Below are 22,753 nucleotides of genomic sequence, written 5' to 3' on the forward strand. Positions count from 1 at the left end.
TGGACTTTCACTCTGTTTGGAACCGTGACTTTATATTGTATGAATAGCTTCAGTGTTTCTTGTTCTTGTCATCTACTGGGCTACATAAACTTTCAGATCCTAACTGGTATCTGGAATGACAGCATCAAAGAATCTCATGCTGTCTGCTTCTTCTGAATGCAAAAATGATTTACTCATATGTCTCCGATACTCTGTTTAGACCTTATGCCTTAATTATACATGAGTTAAAAACATTTGTAGCTGTTTGCACATGTTGGCAGTGGTCTGCAGGAAGGACCCTATCTTAGCTAGAAATTGTGGGGGACCTTGGTCTCACCCAGGTACCCATAATGTTTCTGTATAAGGACTGTGAGGACAGAGGCATGGAAGCTGATTCTGTGCCCCATGGAAACCGCCTCGCGCAAGGGAGATCCAGCAATGGATCTGCTGTGTCTGAACGCGGAAGCTGCGCAAGGTGTCTGCTCTTCCAGTGCCTTCACTGGCAGGGAAGGTGCAAAACTTCAGAAGTGCATGCATATGCATGCAAGTAAAAATGAGAGTGTCTGTGAACCAGTACTATACTGTACAAATAAAAATTCACTGAAACATTACTTGAAATATTTCAATTAATTGATATGAATCTGATGATTAAGCCGACTAACGTTCTTAGCTGACTTCAGTGGGTTTTGGGTGCGTTCTAATAAGAGGAAAAAATAATTAGTGTGTCCCAAGTCTTGCAGCCTTTATCCACAATATTCTCATTGGAATGTGGTTTTATTCTAGTTAATGAAATTTTTTTGTCCTCATCACATTATTTTAATAGTGACCTCGGCAGTGCTAACAAATCTCCGTATTTTTAATCAGCACTATGGCAGTCAGATGTGGGTTTTTTATTAATAAAGGAGAGCATAAAGATTTCCTGCTTGTGAGATAGACTTAGTATGGTCTGATAAATGCTGAACACAGATTCAACCATCTTTTACAGTTTATTATCAGCAATATTGGAAGTGATATTAAGATAACAAGCTACAATTTTTATCTTAATAGTTCTGTACCTTCATAGCTTAGAGTAGATCTGATGCTGCTTTTTCTGGTTGTGAGGGTATGCCTCATTCCATACAGCTAATGCCTGAATGTTTGCATTTTCGATTAATTTGTTATTATTACTTCAGAGATCAAATTTAGCTTCTTGTTCAACCAAATGACTGCAGAATTGATTATGTATCTAGTATGGCTATGGAATACTTCACAGTATAGTAAAATGACACAGTTTAACAGTTCAAGATTATCCATTTAACAGTAAGATTACAACGCAACAAAACATAAATACAGCATGTACCTTCTAAGATATAGATGCACTCTTGATTTGGTGGGTACACGTTAGGGTAGTTTGGTGAAGCAAAATGTCCTCCATTACTTGTCCGTACCCAATTGTCACACTGGGTAGGAGGAATGCGATTCACTCCAATATTTTGCCCACCTTAAGCAAAAAAAAAAAAGCCATCAAATAAATTTCTCCTGCAAGCATACAAATTTGAGTTTGCAAAAGTAAAACACTGACATAACGCATATCCTATAAAAGAAGAAAGTGATTTATTTTGGTTGAAAACCCTCTTCTATGATACTTGCTAATATCTAGCTAGGAAGAGCTTGTTTTTAATTTAGTCATGTGGTGTATCCTAAAGAGATCATAGTTTTTGAATATCAATTGTGTCCAGCAATCCTTGGGAAGGGAAGAAATAATTTTTTTTTTTACCCAACTCAGTTTAGATTTTTGGAAGTTCTTATTTCTAAGTCAAATAGTCACAGAGGCTGCCAATACAGCATCATTATTTTATGGCTTATGTCTTCTCCATTCCTATGCAAATATAATCCAAAATATTTGTTAGCTTTTACTGGTTTTGCCCCTGATTCCAAAGTATACTGAAGTACATGGCCCTTAGGTTGACTATCTATTTACAATTATTTGTTGGAATACAGAATGCTTAGAATGAATTATAATATGTAAATACGCTAAATACAGCAGCGGTAGTTAATAAAATTACTGGCAATAGGTAGATTGCACTGGTATTTAAGATCAAAGCTCCTCTAGATGTACAGGGAAATATGATCCTTGGCTGAGATTATGCAGTTTACTAAGCTAGTGTACCATACTGGGCCATTCACAGGAGCTTTGTTAGCTCAGATTTCCTTATCCAAGGAAAAAGGAGTTGGGACTCTTATGACCTCTCTGACATTCTGCTTAAGTAGCTTTGGCCCTTCTCCTTAAGATCAGCAGAACTGGGGAGAGTAAGACACATGGTATGTGGTTTCTGTTAAATTTTTCCTGAATCTCACAGGGTGCTCTCATAATGTTATTTCTATTTATGCAGTTTTTCTTCGCAGACCTTTGAGGGGGAGTCCATGCTAATACAGGTCTTAGCTGCCTCCAGTAAATTGCATCCCCTTACATAGGTATCTTGGCAGCTTTTTGATGTATGGGGGTGAAAACTTAAGTGTCTCCTGCAGAAATTGTTCAAGGAAATTCTGTAGGTGTTAGTTCAAGGAATTCTTCTCTCCTTAGTGTGGGTTAATCCCACGTATGAGAAAATAAGGTCTGTGAAACTGATGCCTTCCCCACTCAGCAGGCTTCAAGAATGTTTGTGGGTGGACTATTTGAAAAGCTTGTTGTCAGATACAGAAAACATGAATTTCTGTGATGGTTTTTTTCCCTCCTCTAAGGTCCAAAACCATAGAATTTTAACTGTGTAAGTGAATATCCATGTTCTTTGTGACTGGATGGCTTTGTTCAATTGGAAAAAAATGCAGTAAATAGGGGAAAATGGAAAATACAAGAATTTATATTGGTGATTCAAGAGCAATTAATACCCGAACACAAATACTTTCTTTCATTTATCTTGCTTAATTAAAAATTGTAAAATTGTTATATTTTTTGAAAGCAAATCATCAAACCAAAATTGTACCTTGTGTCTTCTGTGCAACGGCAATCCCTTCCACTACAAGGATTGTTACTAGCAACACTGATGAGAGAAATTGGACAGGAAAAACATCAGTAATTCATCAAAATTATAGACCATTTTCTGCAGTCCTAGAATCACTAACCAAAACAACTCAGAACATACAAATATACATAATTCATTTATGTACTTTCTTAAAATTTCAACTTTAGGAAACAGGTGCAGTCTAAGTGCATTGTTGGTTCTTCTTTCAGGTTCCTTAAGAAAGCATATATGAGAATAGCAATTTATTCTTTGAGGGCACTTTAAGAATATTTTCTAGAGTATCTACTAATTTGTAAGCATTTTATAAAATTACATGGTATCTATCTTCTGTATAACTTCTATATCCTGAAACGAGATGTTTCACTGTGATACTGAGCCATATTTATCCTAAAACTCCATTTGCATAAAGTGTACAAAAGACTTGTCCTGTTTCCAAGAAATTAATCGGGGCCACGGGAGACACTGCATGGTCTCATCCCTACATGGATTTCAGGAGCACTATAGAGTTATGCTTGCAAGACTGGTTGCTGTGATGCTGCCACAATACCAGTGATTTCTGCAAATGGTGTGGCAGTAGAAAACAAGCAGATACAAGTTCTAAGGATGGAGAGACTCTGAGCAGTGACAACAGCTAGGATGTGGACACTGTTAGGATGTACACCATTGCAAGCACTCTGGTTTGCTGGAGTGCTGTGTTAGTCTCAGGTGTTGGTACATGGTCGTGTTTTCTAGATTTGAATTGACTAAATATTGGACCTGTTAAAGATTCTGTTATACGCTTTTCTCCAACGCTCTTCATCCTTCCTTCCCTAAAAAGAAGCTGTCTCTCTGGTTTTGCTTTTGGCCTTTCCCTTACATTTACACTTTCCTTGCACCCAAGCAGCATCAGTCTGAACAGCACATATTAAAGATTCCATATTCCACTATTCATCAACAGTTTTAAAGCAGGCTTAATGTCCAGATTCTCCTAAAATGCTTTGTCCCCTCAAATAGTTAGGGATTACCAGGAAAAGAAAAGAGACTGGAATAGAGTATATAATTATGCCACTCTTCAAATCTTTCATTTGCTTCTGTCTTGAGTATCTCTACAATTCTGGACACATACCTTAGAGAACTATCTAAGTAGGCTAGGACTCTTTGTCCTGGACAGAAGCTTGCTAAGGGAAGATAGGACGCAAGTTATAAAATCACAAGTGTCATTGAGACGGTGAATAGAGAGCAACTACTTGTCCCTTCTGACACAGGAACCAGGGAGTGTCAGCAAAGATAACAGGTGGCATGTTCAAAGTAAACAAAGGTATATTTATTTTTTTTTTTAATGCACATACTTCATAATGCATCCTTGAGGTAGAAAATTCTGTTTCAGAAACCCCTTAAGCCATAAGTTGTTGGAAGTCTGGGATGGTACCTGAGACAAATATAATTTGCTCTGCTTTTATACTCTTTCTGCTTTTATATCTGTGAAAGATACCAGTCTAGATGGACCTTTGTTTTGACTTGGTATGGCCTTTCCTATGTTCTTAACCTACTTGTTAATACTAAGTTAGATGCGCATGGCCTCACCACTGCAGGAGAAAAAAAAGATTTCAGCAGGAATTTTATTGTCACATTCAAGAAGTTCATTTTATTTTCCCAGGTTTCCCATCTCGTTGTTCAGGCATTCTAGTGGATCATGCTGAAGTGGCATTTTGTCTGTCTGTGATTTTTCCCTGTGTTGCTGTTAGACTTTCAGCCCTTTAGAGAGTTCCAGAGTGAGCATGTACTGACTGTGAAGTACGGTGATCTTGACTGAACTCATCTAGATGCTACTATGATGTTGGCATAGATATATTATCTTGGGGAAAGACAAAAGGAATCAAAGGCTGCCCCTGAAAGTGTCCATCTAGCATTTGTGGTTTATGATGTGTTTCTGCTGCCCTTTCTTCCCTCTACCCGTATTAAAACAGACTTTATATCATTATGAGACTTTCCTCACCAACAATCGCTTTTCACCTTGTAAGTCAAGTTCACAACTGTGGGTGTTCTAAAATACCATATGGGTTTTGCAACCAAGTGTTACATTCCTAGAGGCTTATTTGATTTTTAGGGATGGATTATGAGATAGTAGGTTAAGACTTAGGTAGTTTTGCAATTTCCACTTTTGCAATAATTCCACACTTTCATCAATATTAATAAACTGAAAAATATACTTCCTAACTGTCATTATTGCAATACAAAGTATCAATTGTAAATCATTGTTGATTCACCCGAGATTGAAAATTGATCCTTCAAAAGAAAACATCTAGTACCCGTTACTGGTCTTAGTTATGGATGTTCACTAGTCTTTAAAGCCAATAAACTAAACTACCCCATATTTATTAACATACAATTGACATTAGTTTTCAGGTATTTTTGCTACTATTTCAAAATTATTTGCAGTTTATTTTTGTGGCTTCTGTGTTTAAACTGTGCATTCAACGATCTCAGTGTAAGTGCATGAACTTATAATGCATTTGTACTCCTGAGATCGCTTGTCCCTAACAGAGAATCTGAATAGTGGTTATCACAGAATCACAGAATGGTTTGGGTTGAAAGGTACTTAAAGATGATCTAGTTCCAATGCCCCTGCCATGGGCAGGGACACCTTCCACTAGACCAGGTTGCTCAAAGCCCCGTCCAACCTGGCCTTGAACACTGCCAGGGAGGGGGCAGCCACAGCTTCTCTGGGCAACCTCCACCACCCTCACAGGTAAAGAACTGCTTCCTTGTATCTAATCTAAATCTACCCTCTTTCAGATTAAAACTGTTACCCTTCCTCCTATCCCTACACTCCCTGATCAAGAGTCCCTCCCCACCTTTCCAGTAGCCCCCTTTAAGTACTGGGAGGCCGCTCTAAAGTCTCCCCGGAGCCTTCTCTTCTCCAGGCTGAACACCCCCAACTCTCTCAGCCTGTTCTCACAGGGGAGGTGCTCCAGCCCCCTGATCATCTTCGTGGCCTCCTCTGAACCTGCTCCAACAGGTACATGTCCTTCTTATGTTTGGGGGGCCCAGAGCTGGACACAGCACTGCAGGTGGGGTCTGATGAGAGGGGATTAGAAGGGGAGAATCCCGTCCCTCGACCTGCTGACCTCACTTCTCTTGATGCAGCCCAGGACACGGTTGGTTTTCTGGGCTGTGAGTGCACATTGCTGGCTTACAGTCAGTTATTCCATCCACTCATACCCCCAAGTCCTTCTCCTCAGGGCTGCTCTCCATCCACTCCTCGCCCAGCCTGTATTTGTGCTTGGGATTGCCCCGACCCACGTGCAGGTCCTTGCACTTGGCCTTGTTGAACCCCATGAGGTTTGCACAGACCCACCTCTCAGGCCTGTCCAGGTCTCTCCAGATGGCACATCCCTTCCCTCCAGCGTGTCGACCGCACCACACAGCTTGGTGTCATTGGCAAATTTGCTGAGGGTGCACTTGATCCCACTGTCCATGTCACCAACAAAGATGTTAAACAGCGCTGGTCCCAGCACCGACCCCTGAGGAACAGCACTCGTCACTGCTCTCCACTTGGACATCGAGCTGTTGATGGCAACTCTTTGAGTGTGACCACCCAGCTGATTCCTTATCCACTGAGTGGCCCATCCATCAAATCCATAAAGTTGTCTATGTATTTTCTTTGTTTTTTCCTACACTGGTTTTGGAGCAACACTTCAAAGTTGGGTTTTACTGTTAAAGTAAATGCAGTTTTCACAATCCTATGTGAATCAGGTGTCAGTATGTACTTCTATTGAATTGACCTTTCTTAAAGACACGCTATGCCCACTCTCTATTTTGCAAGGACATAGTACAGCTATTACTATGGCTAATGCTATACCTTTTTTTTTTAATTTTTTACCTTTAAAATATCAGTAAGCATCTATGTTTATGTCAATGACTGTGCTCTCTTGTACAGATAGAGACAACATAAGAATAGATAGATGTTCAGTTATGCTAACCAGTGATTTCCCCTCTTGAAAGGATGCAGATACAGAAACAAACCTCCTAAAAGGACTTCAGAAAATCTGACTGGCTTTCACTAGAGCCTGTGCCATTTCTATTAATAGTCCAGAGCTGTGTTTGCGTGTGCAAGTGCAAAAGAACAGTGCATATTTCCTGCAGAACAGCATGGATATGTAGGCAATTACAGAAGATAAATGGGCTGAATTTGTCTTACTGTCCTCCTTTTGTCATGTTATATGGATGAGTGGATATAGCAAGCATGGGCCAGCTTCTTTTTGTTCCCTGCCCTTTTCATCCTCTTCATTTTTAATCTTTTCCATCTCTTGCCTTTCCCTGGCAATGCCTATCCTTTCTCATGTTCTCAACAACCCTTAAGATGTATTCAAAGCAGCCCAGGTAGCAAATGTTTAAGAGCCTTCCTTTGCCATTGCTTTCATCCTGGGTGATAGTATGATAAAGAAGTGTCTCTGACTAATACTCTGTATGTGTGCTGTCCTTATCTCTATGACACTACCAGCAAAAAGGTGGAGAGAGGACTTATATCTGTTCTTCCTGAGAGTACTGGGCAGGACGCCTGAGGTATTATTGCCTTAAACTGCAAGCATTTACGTGACACAGTATTATGTGGGATAGCAACCAGGAGGGTTAGTTTGGCTGAAAACAAGGCCTATCAGTGTTCAGGATGAAATGAAAAGAAAGAAGTAAAAAAAAACCAGGATATTTTTAGACCTTTTAGACTGCTTCCATTAACCCATTTTTTGTGTGCATTTTAAAAACAACGAAGTAATCACTTGGTGTCCTAAATCTATACCACTTCCTGGAAAAAATATTTTTGAATCTCAAAGACAAGTCAGTAAGAAGGAAGGAAGATGTCTAGGAAGAGACAGATCCTGTGCGTGGGGACACAGACACAGCAATTAGAAGAGATGTGAGATACCAAACTACTTTTCACCAGAAGTCTTGTAGGACTTTCAGAAGGATGAAGAATGATCTTGTTATTTCTGATAAATTGAAATTCAAATAGTTATAATACACCTGAACTTGCAGTAGGACACAGTATTCCTCTGCTCTTCCTTTTTTCTTCTTTTAAAGTCTGTTACATATCACTGTGACATGACTGCTCTTCAGTGTGGATGAAAGATAACTCTAAATTAGCTCCATATTCTATTATGGTACAGGAAGCAGAAGGAGTAAGTAAAAATGCTGCCTGAACATGGCTTGCTAATGTAAGCAACAGCACAAACAGTGCAGGATTGCATGACTGCATTGAATATCAAAGGGCTAGAAGGGTGGGTTTGATTGTTTTGTTTTTAATGGAGGAGTGTTGTGAGAATTCTACGCTGAAATATGGGGGCCTGACCTTATAAACTTAGAGATATTTAGTTGGTAAACATAATAGAGGTCAGTGCTTCTGCACCTTATATTGAGCTTCTACTTCATGATATGTACACTGCAGAAGAGGCTATCATTACGCCAACAGCAGCACTGCCACTGAGGCAGACAGATTAAGAGGGGCTTCTTTTATTCATGAATCTGGTATTTGCTACAGACTTTTATTCTACAAACTATGGTGCATACTTTTGTATCACCATTTAAAGCTCTGATAGTTTTTACCTGTGTGAACATTAACTAGAAATAAAGAAAAAGCAGCAAGCTTCTGTCTCTTTTTTAAAAGAATCGATTTTTCATTTTCTTCACTTCTTTGCATGAAATATTTTAGATCACATAGCCTGCAGACAGCTGTATAAATTTTTAAGACTGAAGACACTAACCATACATTGCAAATTCTTATTACTATTCTGTTGTTGAAATAGGTTTATGGAATAATATAAAAGAATCCCCTAAACTGGTGTAATAAACTATGCATTGTTTTCAGAAGTCAAGATTTTTTTTAGCTGGCATTTCTTAAAATTCTCTAAAAAGAATCTAAGCTGCAAAAAAATGTTGGTAATTTGTGTACTGAAGTATATATAGAGAGGTTTACAAGTGAGTGGCTCCTATTTCTCTTTAAAAATGAGAATAGTATAGTTAGTTTTACAGTAAAAGGGTGTTCAACCCAATATTGAGAAATCAAGTGTGCGGCTTAGAAAAACAAGTGCTTTAGGCTGCAAATCTGACATATGCTTGTACTTTCTGGCAAGATACATTCTTCAGATTTCATGGGATACAGTACTGCTCTGAGCTCTCTATGGTATGTCTTTCCTCTGCTTTTCCTGCATGCTCTAGGGATCTTCACATATAGAGAAAACAGACTAGATTTGCAGTGTGGCTCTGAGAGCAGTGATGACAGTGGGGGATCTACGCATGCAGGGCAAGCGGAATATCAAACTGGGGAGCAGTCATGCACAACTGAGAAACAGAGTGAAAAATTTCACCAATTTTTTAAATAAAGACTTAATCATTTAGAGTATTACACATTCTTAGTATAGTGGTAGTCAGAATCCTAGGGATAAAGATGACAGACATTGCTTAAAGCGGGATTCACTGTTTTATCTCTGTGCTGTGCTCCCTGGATTAGAAAGCACCTTGTATACATATAGTCCAAATAGACAGTAATTGGCAACACACAGGTCATGCATGTTAGAAAATCTTGCCAGGACGCCTGCTTCTTTCTGGCAGATACAGCCTAGAGTAACAAATGCTTGATCTTAATTATATACTATGTTTTGCCTTATGGGAATGAATCCTTTCCTGTGCACTATTCTTAAACCCAGCTCCTAATTTGCCCCGTGTGCTAAAATTAATGTTACTTTCAGTAACTGCTAATCACAGTATCCCAGCTTCTACATCTCCCACGTGTGTCCGAACATTAATGTTAGCTATTAAGGTGGTGGGGACGTTTGTGATGTCATATCCTATTGTATTCTCTGGCCAAGATTATATGTACAACATAAATTACTTGTATTTATTTTGGTTGCTTTCAAGGACTCTGATCAAGTGTAAGGTCTCATTACATGCTGCATAAATTCAAGGTGATTGACCCGTCTTGTAAAGAACTTCTACAATTTAGACAGACAAGGTAAAGTGTCCAGACACTCTGGATTTTATGTAATTCTGTGTGGATGGTCACCTCTTTTTCTTTCAGAAAGCTAATTAACTGCATCTCTGATTCAAGCCATTTTTAGCTCGGAAACACAAACTGTAAATTCCAGGGAATGAGATTTTTCTCTCTCTTCCTAGCATTTGGTGACATTTGCTAATTGATAAAAGGAATACTGGATTGCATCTGTTGCTGCTTTTTTAGGCAAACAATTCTATTGCTGAGGATGAAAACACACCAGTTTTTGACTCCCACATGCTCTTACAGTTCATAGTCTGTATATATTTCCTAATCTCTTGTGGTCTCAGCAGGACATTTGCGGATCGGTAAAATTAGTATCAAAGAGTAGTTAAGGTGGCTGCCTATAACTTAGCCTCTTAACAGCTCTAGTGATTTCCTCATATGGAAATGTACTGCAGGATTGCCACAGAACAAAGTAACAGAGATGAGGGTGTGCATCAGGCAAGACATATTTCAGCTGTTTGTGAGTCTAACCCAGAGCATGCTAGTAGAGCCGCCAACCCATTCTGAATCCTCCTCACAAAAGCTGATAGAAGTGGGCTTCACCAGCTATTAACAGTGACTCTAGCGCCTTTCTAAGATCCAAATCTTGTTAGCCATTAGCATGCCAGCAGGATATTTGAATGCACTCAGGTCTATTCTCAGATGTAACAGTTTCATCTCACTACAGCTGTTTCCAGTAGGGATTCCGCTCTTTAAGATTGCCAAAGAATCAAATTGGGAGCCTGTATCTCTGCAGAGAAACCAGGTTAACTGATTCAGGAAGTGAGTGCAGTTCTCCCATGTCCCTTTGATCAAAATCATCTGCAGAACAATTCATGCTTGGATGGATCTGTGACAGAGTCCCCTCCAGGCTTGCTCAAAACATTTAACATTTCTGATCCCTTCCTCCATTAGAAATGTATAAGCAGCTGTGGGCTGCTTCATTTTACCAGTTGCTCCACATCCTGTTACTTATGATCCATTCCTGGGTATGTCTGCCAGCAAAACTTCTGCCAGAAGAATGATATCTTTCATTTTTAAAATAGAAGCTTTCCTTTTTATATGGAAGGTTTTTTTTTTTCATCTCCAAGCTGTGTGCAGCAAGAGACTGATGAGAAGGTTGCATGTGCAAACCATGTTGATGAGAGGGGTTCCAAAAACCTTATTAAAATATATACACTGACTTAAAGTTCAGATGGTTTCCCTGTAGCTGACAGAACTGATCCTGCTGTACATGACTATTCTGAATACATCTTTCCCAGAGATTACTTATTCCTAGAACACTTGGATAGTGATACTTTTCACTTAAAAATAGATCCAATTGTACCAAACTTCTTCATCTCTTGTTCTTTATTATCAATATAGCATATTTTTCAGTGGAAATCTTTTCAGGAATGTGTATTATGGAATTAATATTAAAAGTTCTGCGTCTTCTGTCATGTCTGACAACAATTTGTGTACAGAGTATAAATGAATATTTTTTTCTATCTCCTCACTCTCAGTCCCTTAAAAAGAGACTTCTCTGTGTTCATGGATTTTATTGTATGCTAAAGAAGGAGGTTTGTGAAACGTATTGTTAACATATTGGCAGTGCTTTCCTGCTGCATAGTGGGTTGGCTTTGTAATAACAGAAAATGGAGGGAAGCACAAAGAGAAGCTAAAGGAAATGTAGAATTTACACTCCCCCACCCCAATTGCTTGCAGTATTTGAGGTGGCAGTTGCCAGTCATACACCAAGAGAGGTAGCAAGCTATTTAAGTTATCCAAGACTTTCAGTGCTTCATTAATTAAAAAACAATTTGGAGTATATAACACAGAAAAGCAGCAAGCTTGTTTGCAGTGCTAAAGCCCCAACTGTATCTGAGACACTATAATTAAGATTTTGCTTCAGTCCAGATGAGCATGTCCCTCACTACAGGTGTAACCTGATTTGTATGTAAACAATGTGTGCAAGAGTATAGGCAATTTCTGGTATAATTGCAGATGTTTATCAGCTCTCTTCACCATTCCTGCAATGAATTACATTGTGAATTTCTGACAGGTTCATAAATGATTAATAGCTTATAAAGTTTCATTCTGGGGGTAATTTTTCTGTTTAATCTCTCTCTGTGAATTAAACCTTAGGGAAGGTGCTGAAAATCTTAAGCTTTTTCATTAGATAGGGATACATAATTCAATAGCTCCTTTAGCTTCAATCCAGTGTTATTCTGTACTCCATCTACAACTATATACCTGATGTATAAACTGAACTTTTCTATTAGTATCAATGTAATTATAACCAACTTGTTCTGTAAAAATTTTAGCAGTCATCATCAACTATGTCTTAGAAAAAATAGGGAGTTAATGTTTTTGAAGTTATGCTACTCTTGGAGCCATACATTTCTGATACTAAGTTTGTATATGTATGAATAGCAAGGCATTATACGTACCACCAAATACCTTCCTCGTTTATAACACAGCAGCTTTTTGAATCTACTCTACAGTTACTTGAGTTACTTCTGCTTAAGTGCGTAGCGGTGCAAGCTGGTTGGTGCTTAGCTTTTTTTGAGTGCAGCAGAAAGGGTTGTAAGTAGATCCTGTTTTTAAGTAAAAAATGAAATTCTGACTTACACTTGATACTGCCTTCGTTAGGGCCACTGTAGCCTCTACAGTTCAGTACTTTGGTTTTAGTTTCAGTGGACAAATCATGACATCATCAACAGATTTTTAAATTATCTTTTTTCTCTGCTTGTTTTTAGCGTTTTGGACCATTGTTACACCTTTTGATTTTGGAAACGGGAGGCCATAATTCCTAGATTTTGTGTGGAAGGAAGCATTACTTCCTAACACTACTTGTTTGTGAGAAATTAGCTGTTAAAATCATGCCAAAATGCAAATGAGGGGGCTGAGCAGAATGGCAGGAAGTTAATCATAGTACTCCACATTCTTGCAACCTGCCAGAGTTGGAAGTAATTCCGTACCTCATTGGAAGGCTGGGAATGTTGACTTTCCAGAAGTAGCAGTAATTTGTCCTAGCCCTGGCTGCTTGTTCAATTATCAGGACAGAAACTACAGAATTCTGTTTTTGGCTTTTTAAGTTAATCCAATATAATAATTGAAATAGTCCAAAACTAATGTACAGTCAGGATTTAACTTAGGGTTTGTGAGGTTTTTTTTAACCAAATAATAGCATATGGAAATGAAAGAGGGAGCATATTTGAAGAATAGGAACAAGCTCTTAGCAAACACGTTTTGGGGGAATAGCAGATATGAGAAAATTCAAGATAGATATATTTACTTCCAAAGGGTAACAGGAACATAGCTTTATTAAGAAAGCAGCTGCTTTTCTCTCTTACAAAGCAGAGGGTTATAATGCTTTATTGTTGCAGAGCAGTTGCATTTTGCAAGCTGTGCTAGGATTAAAGAATGATTCGAGTGTGTTCAAAATCTCCCTGAGAACTGAAGACGAGAGGAAAAGGCTTTGTCTTTAACAACCAGAACGCAGTGAGCACCTTGGCTTCCCGTAGGTTACATACACCACTGAGAAGGCAGGTGGGCACTGGCTGGGCTCCACTTCAGCAAAACCTGCAGCTACTGCAACCTCAGTGCTGCCGTGGTCCATCATCGCTTCTGCTCAGCGCTACCGGCTGGTAGATCAGGATGGGAGCAGATAATCACTGTAAGATGATGGGATTCAGCATGAGACTTTTAAAAGTTTTGCTGAGCACTACGGAGAGAGGCCATAAGAATTATATTAAGATGTATGTTTAAATCAGCCCTTATTCTTGATAGCTGAGAAAGAACATAGTGTAGTTCTGAACAAGCATAACAGAAGACATTTGAATTGCCACAAAGTGAGTGTGATGGGCTTGCTTCTGCCCTGAGCCAACAAACAGAACCTCTGTGGATGACAGGAATGTATATGCATTCCATGTTAAGAACAGAAGATTACACTGCTTCCAAGTATTATTAAAAGATATATGACTTAGCAGAATATACTGAGCTTCACTGTACTTCATGTATGGTTTAGCAGAACTCTCCCAGTCCTGCACACAAAGCTATTTGTATGGAGAAAAAATAAATTACTGCCACTGTAGGTAGAGTTTCCATGCAGAATTTAAGATGCAACTTGTAAAATACAGAGGCTTACTTTAAATGTTATTCCTAACAGTCTCCTTTTGGGATTAAGTCTATGTGCATATTTATAGGAATCTTTCTTTGTGATTAGATGTAATAATCAGACTATATGAAGACTTCTAGTGAAGGAGTGATAAAAGGGAGTATATGATGCTAAGTAATGATAGGTTGTTTCTGTAGTCATGGCAAGCGATGCATTTAGAATACTAACAGCTTATTGACTAACGGCTTTGTGCAATTTATAGATTATGAACAATACAAAAAACTTCCTGCAGAAGGACTTTTTACCTGGACACTAGCATGACTGTAAAAATTGTCATGAGGTCTGTCCAGGAGAAAACCTGTGTAGTCAAATTTGCAGCAATCCCATCTTTCTGAAATGTAATTAAATCTGCATATGTAGAAAGTAATTAAGAAGCAGAAGTGTCAGTTGTATTTTATGGTTGTTTTATAGTGGTTTATGGTATTTAATTTTGTTACTTAAAGAGGAAGTAGAAAAAAAATCTAAATGCCTTTTCTTCCCTATGTAAGCCTTATGTTCCTATGCTATCTAAACTCAGTGGATGATTAACACCTACAGAGAGAAACAGACAATTACTGAGAGCAAGTATCTTCTGTCTCTCAATTATTATGCTAATCAATGAAAAACATTTATTTAAACCCTCAAGACATCTGTCCTTCAGGCCAGGAACATGGGATTTTATGGGCCATGGAAACGTTCTGGATTTAAAGACTTCTTTACAACTTTCCTACAGTGGGAGGCCATCAATGCATATCAGAAACAGTTCTCCACTCTGCAGTAATGCCTTGCTGGCTTCAATAATGCAAGCAGACGCTCCAAAATTTCCTAACGGAATAATTTAATAATAATTAAAAAATCCCTGATGGTTCAAGTCTGCTGTTGCTAAAGAACATACAGAATGCTAGAAATGATCTCTTGAGGCACAAGGTTAACTGCCATATCTAGCTTTGTTTTCTAGAGAAACCCCTTGCCCATTGTCGAGCTGTATAAATAGTACCACAGACAAAGAAATGCAAGGATGAGGAGCCTTCCGCAGTTGTTTACCTCTGAACCTAAAGAAGTTAGAAAGAAGATTCAAAAGCCTCAAGAGGAAGAGAAGCACAGGTAAATACCGGTCAGGCAGTAGCCTGTGACTCAGGTGGCTGATTTTGTGAAAGCCTCGCTGAAAGCAGATATCGCTCCCGCCAGCAAGTAAGATATAGAAACCTGATTGCTGTCAGGCGGCTCGTTAGAGGAGAGTTCCGAAAGCAGAAAGACTGTTTTTACTGTGAAAAGACCGGAGCGCGGGCAGCTCTCGGCGTGCGTTGGGAGCACACGGGGCACGGGGGCAGGGTCGCTGCCACCGTGTGCCCCGCGTTCCCCCAGGCTGGGACCCCCCGCGCCGAGGAGCTGCCGCCGCCCGCCCGCGCCCGGCGGGGAGGGGAGCGGAGGGAAGCGGAGCGGAGCAGCCCGGGATGGCTGCGGGCTCCTGGCCCGCTGGGGCCCCGCGCCGGGCAGCGCCGCCGCAGCGCGGGCTTTCGCGGGGAGCGGAGCGGGGCCGGGGAGCCGGCGGGGCCGCGGGAGGGGCCGGCAGCCGCCCGGCAGGAGCGGCCCCGGCAGCAGCGGGGCGGCCGCCCGCCGCGCCCCTCGTACTAAAGTTTCCGCGGGCGGTAGGAGGGCGGCCCCGGGGGTACCGCGGTCTCCCCCGCGGCGGGTGCGCGGGCAGCCTCTCCCGCGGGGGGCGCCGCGCCGCCGGCGGCTCCTACCTTCCAGCACCGAGCAGAGTTTGTGCAGGGCCATTGTCTCCCGGCGCCTCCGCGGCGGCGGCGGCGATCACCGGCGCTCCATGGCGGCGGCCGGGCGCGGCGGCGGCCCCCCGCGAGGGCGCTGTGGCCCGCGGCTACGGCTCGGCCGGTCCCCGCCCGCCCGCGGCCATGGCCGTGCCCGCCGCCCCCGCGCGGGGCGCGCTCAGCCTCCGCCGCCCGCGCCCGGGCCCGCCGCCGCGCTCAGTCCCATCTAGAGCCGGGCGCGGCGGGCTCCGTCGGGGCTGTCCTGCCCCGGGGGCGGAGAGCGGGGCGGGGGGGGGCTCCCCGTGAGGCGGTCCGAGCGCAGCCCGGCAGCTCCCAGCCCGACTGAAGCGGCGGCTGGTAAATGAAGCTCATTTAAGATGTGAGGGGTGTTTGCCTGGATGAGCTGCTTGTACGCATGTGCCCGCCCCCCGCGGAGCCCCGCAAGCAGCCGCAGCCGCCGGGGCCACGGTGCTCCTCCCGCCCGCCCGCCCGGGCACCGAGCGGGGGCAGTGGCCGCCTCGCCCCGGCCCTGCGGGGAGCCGGCAGTGGCCCCGTTGAGGGCCCCCGCCGCGCATCGTGCCCCAGGCCGCAGCCTCACCGCCCGGCTGCCGGGATTTTCCCGCCTGCGGAGAGGGGCCCTGCGGTGCCGGCTGCCCGGAGCGCGGCCCCCGCGCCCGTGGCGACCAGGGCGGAGCGGACGAGCCGTGCGGCCCCTCTCCGGGACACGGGGGCTCGGGTGAGCCCGAATCCCGGCTGCCCGCCTTTGTTTGGGATCCGAGTGGGGTCCCGGTGGGGTAAAATGGAGTGGGTCCTCCCCTTGCGCCCCCCCGCTCTCCGCGGCAGGGATCCCGTGCGGCCCCCGCCGTGCCCGGCCGCGGGGTGCTGCTGCCTGCAGCTGGGCGCCGGCAGCAGCCCGTCCGCGCTATTGTGCGGCTGTTGTCTGACGGGGGTGACGGCTAAAATGGAGCTACTAGTTTACAAGAAGTTAATAAAAAGGCGCACTTAGCCTGCTGCCTGCCCTGGCTCCCACCCCGCGGGTTATCCATCACATCGGGTTAGCGTGTGAGGGGAATGGGGCAGGTGGCGGGGTCGGGGGGAAGGGCGGGCTGTAAGGCCCGAGGGAAGGGCTCTCCCCGGCCGGCAGCGCCCGGGGCGCCGCGTCCTCCCGCACCCCTCCGAGCCGGCGGCCGAGGCGTGCAAGGGCAGCGCGGCCGCGGGGGGCTGCCGGACCGGTGGGCTACGTGTAAAATGATAGCGATGCATGTAATAGCCCATTAGGGATTTTTTTAAAGTCTCCCACGGGCAACACGGGTTGAAGTATCTCCGGGTATTTCACATCGGATGTCTTTTCCCTAGAACTGCGGATCGGGCGAGGCTGAGAGCTTTTGCTGAGGACACGAAGTACTGAAACGCGGCGATGGTCCGGTCTGTGCGCGCAGCGCGTTGCAGAGCTCTGCGCAGCGGGCAGGAGCGCTGCGAGCCCGCCCGGCCTGGCCCCCGCGGGGGTGCGGGCCCCGGCGCCGCCACCGCCGCTGGCCCGTGCCCGAGAGCCGGCCCGGCCCGGCCCCGGCGTGTAGGCGGGCCCGTCCTCCCCCCGCCCTCGGGAGCGATGATGCGGGTCTGAAGCCCCAGGGACCCCGGCGGGACTCCGCTGCCCGGGCTCGGGCACCTCACGGGAGCCGTCCGGAACCCCCTCGCTGGACCCGCTTGGTTTTGCAAACTGTAAATGAGATGCGTAATTGTAAGTGGCGATTCCGCCTGCGTAGGGAGTAGGGCCGCTCGCTCTCGTCTCGGACACGGCCGGGAGAGGTGAAGCCCCTGGTTCCCGGTGGGTTGGTGCGCTGTGTTCCAACGTTAAATTCCTCCTGCAACGCTCAAAGGTCAGCATGCCCTGTTCCAAAAGGTCATGCTCTTGCTTCAGATTATCTGTTAAATATTTCAGGGTCTCCAAGTCGATAGGATTGTCAGTTGTGGCGAACTGAGCAAGGGGGGACCGAGGAGCCCCGGGGGGGCGGCTCCGGTCCCCCCTCCCTCCCGGTGTGCTGCTCAGCCGCGGGACCCCGCCAGGCCTTACCGTGGGGGTCCTGAGCCTCGCTGGGTGTTAAGGTCCGTTTCAGTGTTCTCAGAAGGTTGAGGAAGTATTAAGCTTGGTGCTCTGGCAAAACCCCAAGTTACAGAATTATATTATTCCGCTTACTCGAATTGTCCTTTCAGTTTCAGACAGAGATGATACAGTCCTTCTCAAAGGGTAGTTCTTCCATGAATTGTTAAATAGCTGCTGCATTCCAGCACTGGATAAAGCAATTTCTCGGTGTTCATCTCTTAACCATGTATTTATGGTGGTGTGATGGCATGTTACATTCTGTAGTGAAAACTCCCATACAAAGAGAAGTCCTCATTAGGTGGATCGACTTTGCACTTTTTTCTTTGCTAACAAAAATGTTTAGTAACTCAAGAATATGTCTAACAGACTAATAATTTGTACTGTATCTGTGCATCATCCACCATTTTTTATCCTCTCTATAAGTACATAAGCACAAAACTAAAATCTGACTATGCTGTTGTGCAGATTGGGTTAGGAGACAGGGGGTTGCTTTTTTTTTCTGTTTGGTGGTTTGGGGTTTTTTTCTGGAATGCAGAGTAGTGGATGGCAAAATTTGGCTCAGATAATCCTTTTTATTACTTGTGATGATACAAGAAATGAGAGAAACTAGCCTGATTCTCAGATATCAAGCTGAATTTGCATTCAAGAAAACTATTTGTGGTTAATTGTCTCACACCAAAGAAATAGGAGAAAAACCTAGTAATATCTTGTGCTCTGTACAAGTTGGTAGTAACTGCAAAGACCCAATCTGCTACAGTCAGTTTAACTGAGAAGTTGAACTTCTAGTTTGTCCATCAGAAGGTTGAACAGAGGTGTTACACTACACATTTGGGGAAGTGCAGCGGCTTTTCCATGCTGTTCTTCTCCCAGGCTGTGTCAAGCTGTCAATGTGGAAGACACATCAACTCGTAGATTTGGGACATAATTTGCCATCATTTACTGCTGCTTTCAGAGAAGTTTCTCACGTGGAAGTCCCCGTTGCTTAGTCTTGCTAGAGCTCCTGTTATAAGTTGTGCTTTAAAATATTTTATAGTAAACTAACGACAGGTCTGAAGAAACTTTCAATTCCCCTTTTCTGAGCCTGCAGAGCACTAGTTTCCAGGGAAGAAAATGCTGTGCTACTGGATCAAGCTGGCAGTAAGCTTGAGTTAATTAAACTTGAGTTTGGGAGTTAAGAACGGTTGAAGGCAACTTTTGGACAGCCAGTTATGTATTGTTCTGCTGCTCTATTGAGTCATCACGATTATCTTTGAATGGGAGTAGTTCACAGAAGGCAAGGGGACTGCCCATTTTGATGGAGGTAAATACCTGCGCCAACAGTTAAAGAATGAGTCAGTTACAACAGGTGCTCTGTTGCAATAAAAGGCTTAATTTTCCATTATTAGAAGTGGTTTTGCCTCCTCCCAACCGTTCTTCCTTAAAACTTCCTTTGGTTTCCTGTTCTGCTAGAAGTCTTAATTCTATTATTACCTAAAGTATTTGCTGCTCTTGAGAAGCAGATTGTACATCACAAATAGCCTTAGACCAGCAGTTTTTTACTATGTTTGAGGCTATTTAGATATTGTTTTTAAAAGAGGTTGCAAAAATATAGCTGTCAACAGGGAATAATTATGAAAGGAAGTTAGGAGTTACATTTTAACTGTTCTGGTACCTGGGTTTGTCAACAGGATTTAGGTCCATTTGATAAATCTTACTTATATGCAATTTCTAATTAGAAACTGATAGAAGACACTGTGGTAATATAATATGTAATCATACATAAATATGTATAATTGGCTTTGTTATCTACTACTAAGAACACTGCAGACTTTTGAAGTCATGAAGAATACTGATAGTCTCCAGAAAGCTTACTGTGCACTTCTCTATTTGCTAGGCAATATCATTAGATCTGAGTATTAAAATATACCTACAAACTTTTCCAGCTTAAGTTGGGAAATTCAGGAATTTCAAAATAAGGTTCACACATATGATTTTTATGGATTGTATCATAGATGGGATCACACTTCTCGCTGAAGACAGGAATTAATTATAAAAATAGTGCTGTGTGGCTGATTATTTTCAAAATGACAGCTGAGTCCGGTATTATTAGTGCCTCAACAAAATTGCCAAAATGGAAAAAAAAATAGATAATAGGGCTACTGAAACAGTAGAGCAATATTTCAGATTTAACATCTCTCTTGCTCTTGATTTCTTAACATACTTCTCAGTCTTTGATCAAAAAATTTGCCCATCCCTTTAGAATTAGTACTATTTATTTGCGAAGTTTGAGATCATTTAAAGCATAATTTTATTTTCTCTTTTTTGAAAAATAATTATTTTGGTTATTAATACCTTCAAAACTGGCATGGTTAATGCTTTTACAGTGTTTTAACAGATGATTATAATATAGTAGAAACTTACGGATTGACTTCTGTTCTATTTAGGTGTCATTTATTTGGAAGTAGTTACAAAGATCCTGATTTGACTTGGTGCATTTATAGCAATTCCTTTTCAATTAACTGTAGCAAATTTTCTTCTGTTAAGAAAGAGGGCCTTGTGATAGGAACAATATCATACTATATAGAATATGCCTATTAATCTGCAGCAGAAAAGTTGGTTCGTTTGTCAGGAGATTATAGTGCATTAATGATAAATCTGGTAGGAAGATTCAGTCTTAAAGCTTCTCGTGGAAAATGAGAACAAAGAAAGATGGTATTTCAACAGCCATCTGGCAGTTGGCGTGTCAACAGTATTTTTATATAGGTGAGATTTCACACTGAAGAAGCCTTCCAATAGCAGTTCTCACCAGGGCTGTGTTATGGTAGATGCATTTTTAAAATTGATGTAGTTAGAACTATTTCTCACTTCTCAGTTACTGTGACGATCACCTGGAACTACACTTTCTAATTGATGTTGCTTTCTTAAACTTAGTGGCAGAAGGGTAATAACCGGACCCAAACATATTTTTGGTGCTTAGAGAATAGAAAACCAAAGTATGACATGAAACCTTTGACAAGAGGTTTAACAATATTTAATGCCTTAATTCAAAATAGTATGCATATACTGTTGTGAGCCAAGCTATGAGTAGTGAGTAGTTAGAACCTGTGGTAAACTTTAATAGCTTTCTTATAATAAAGGACTAATAATGTATTGCATATAAAGTGATGCAATAATGCACTACTGAGCATGCAAAATACCTTAAAGCAAAAGATACTGAGTTCATTGTTTTGTTAACTTGACAACAGCTTAAATATCAGCATGAGGTTATTTCATTCCTAATTGTTTTTCCAAAAAGCATAAGGAGCCTAATCTGTGTTTATTATATTGTGATAGAGGACTACAGACCACTTTACTGCCACAGTAGCACTATACATTCAGCCTTATTCTCCAACCATCGGAAAATGATCGGAAAATATATTGAATTGTGCTTCCTTTTAATTATGAAATCCGTTATTACTTTTGCTGTTGGGAGCAAATTCTATTAATGGGGTTTAAAAAGTCCAATAACATTAATTATTTATCTAAAAAAATCTTACCTTTTCATGCCACTCTAAGAGAAATATTAAAGGTGTGCATTAAGGAAATACACTATCCTGAGTAATAACAGTGATGTAATGTGAAAGTCTTCTTTGTTCATATTAGAAATATGTGCTAAAACTTCATAGCTCAGTAGACTGCTTATCAGTACTTTTCCGATTTTTGGCTTGGTGCTGCTGTATGAATGGGTCACTGTTCAGCACTGCCATGGTAACCAATTGCTTGACTGTGATTCAGGGTGGACATAATCAGTTCAGCTTTGTACCTGCTCTCTCTTTTCTGTTCCTATATTGACAAGCAAAGGTAGTGAGTGTTACAGCACAGCAGGTTACCGGACAAGCACCGGACCAGAGGAGATACTTACTGCAGAGGCAATTGCTTGTAAGATCAACACTTTGTAGTTTGTTGTGTTCTGGTTTATCAAACAGTGTTTATTAGCAATGCAAACTGACAGATTTAAATGCACAATTAATAATGTAAACTCATGTCACTAAGGAATAACTATTATGACTCTTTTAGAGACTCTTCCAGGATCCAAAGTACAACGAGTAACTGTAACATTCTCACCATTGTAAATGTGTTGAGCTATTTGTCTTATGTAATTATTACAGCCTTATGAAATTTGGGCATAAGAGTGTACACAGATAACATACACTGCTTATTCTGAGTGTCCTATTATATTCTTAATTTAATCTTTGTATATCGCATCCCTTAGCAATACATTTTAGGGAGTCAATCCTTTCTCCTTCCACTCCAAAATGTTTCTTTTAACTTCTTTAATAACAAAACCAAACAAAAAAAATCCCATACCTTTCTTATTTAAAAAAACCCACTACTTTCATGACTTTAGGCCTTTCCAAAATAAATGTGGTTATAGTTTAATTATAAAAGCAGTTTATGGAGTGCTGATACATTTTTATGGTTTTAAGTTTTTAATGTGTTGTCTTCTCTCTAGAACTAACACACCTAAATACTGCATCTATCCCACAATGAGCTACTGAACCAGTATTAACACTGCAGGTTTCTTTTAGTTCTCCAATTCCTAAATTCTTTAACTATTGCACATATGGATATAAACAAAGAAAAACACAGACTACTTTAGGTTGAGCACCATTCAGTACAATCAAAATAATTAATGATCAAGTCATCTGAGAAATTGCTCATGCTTAATTTTCAGAAATGCAGGTTATTTTGCAGGAATGTATAAATGACAAGACCAATCCAAGTGGTACAAAG

The 22,753-nt window shown here is 42.0% G+C and overlaps 1 protein-coding gene across 2 annotated transcripts in view; it reads right to left on the bottom strand.

Moving 5' to 3' along the window:
• Positions 1–16,008, bottom strand: part of NETO2 (neuropilin and tolloid like 2) — a 35,042-nt gene extending 19,034 nt beyond the window's left edge. For both annotated transcript variants that reach the window (XM_074839843.1, XM_074839842.1), the window contains exons 1-3: positions 15,874–16,008; positions 2,943–2,999; positions 1,319–1,459 (exon numbers count right to left, since the gene is read on the bottom strand). In XM_074839843.1, the coding sequence (XP_074695944.1) occupies positions 1,319–1,459; positions 2,943–2,999; positions 15,874–15,907 (232 nt within the window). In that variant the 5' untranslated portion in view covers positions 15,908–16,008. The remainder of the gene's footprint in view (positions 1–1,318; positions 1,460–2,942; positions 3,000–15,873) is intronic.
• Positions 16,009–22,753: the final 6,745 nt, after the last annotated feature.

Source organism: Strix aluco, chromosome 14, assembly GCF_031877795.1.
Source record: "Strix aluco isolate bStrAlu1 chromosome 14, bStrAlu1.hap1, whole genome shotgun sequence".
NCBI classification, from domain to species: Eukaryota; Metazoa; Chordata; class Aves; order Strigiformes; family Strigidae; genus Strix; species Strix aluco.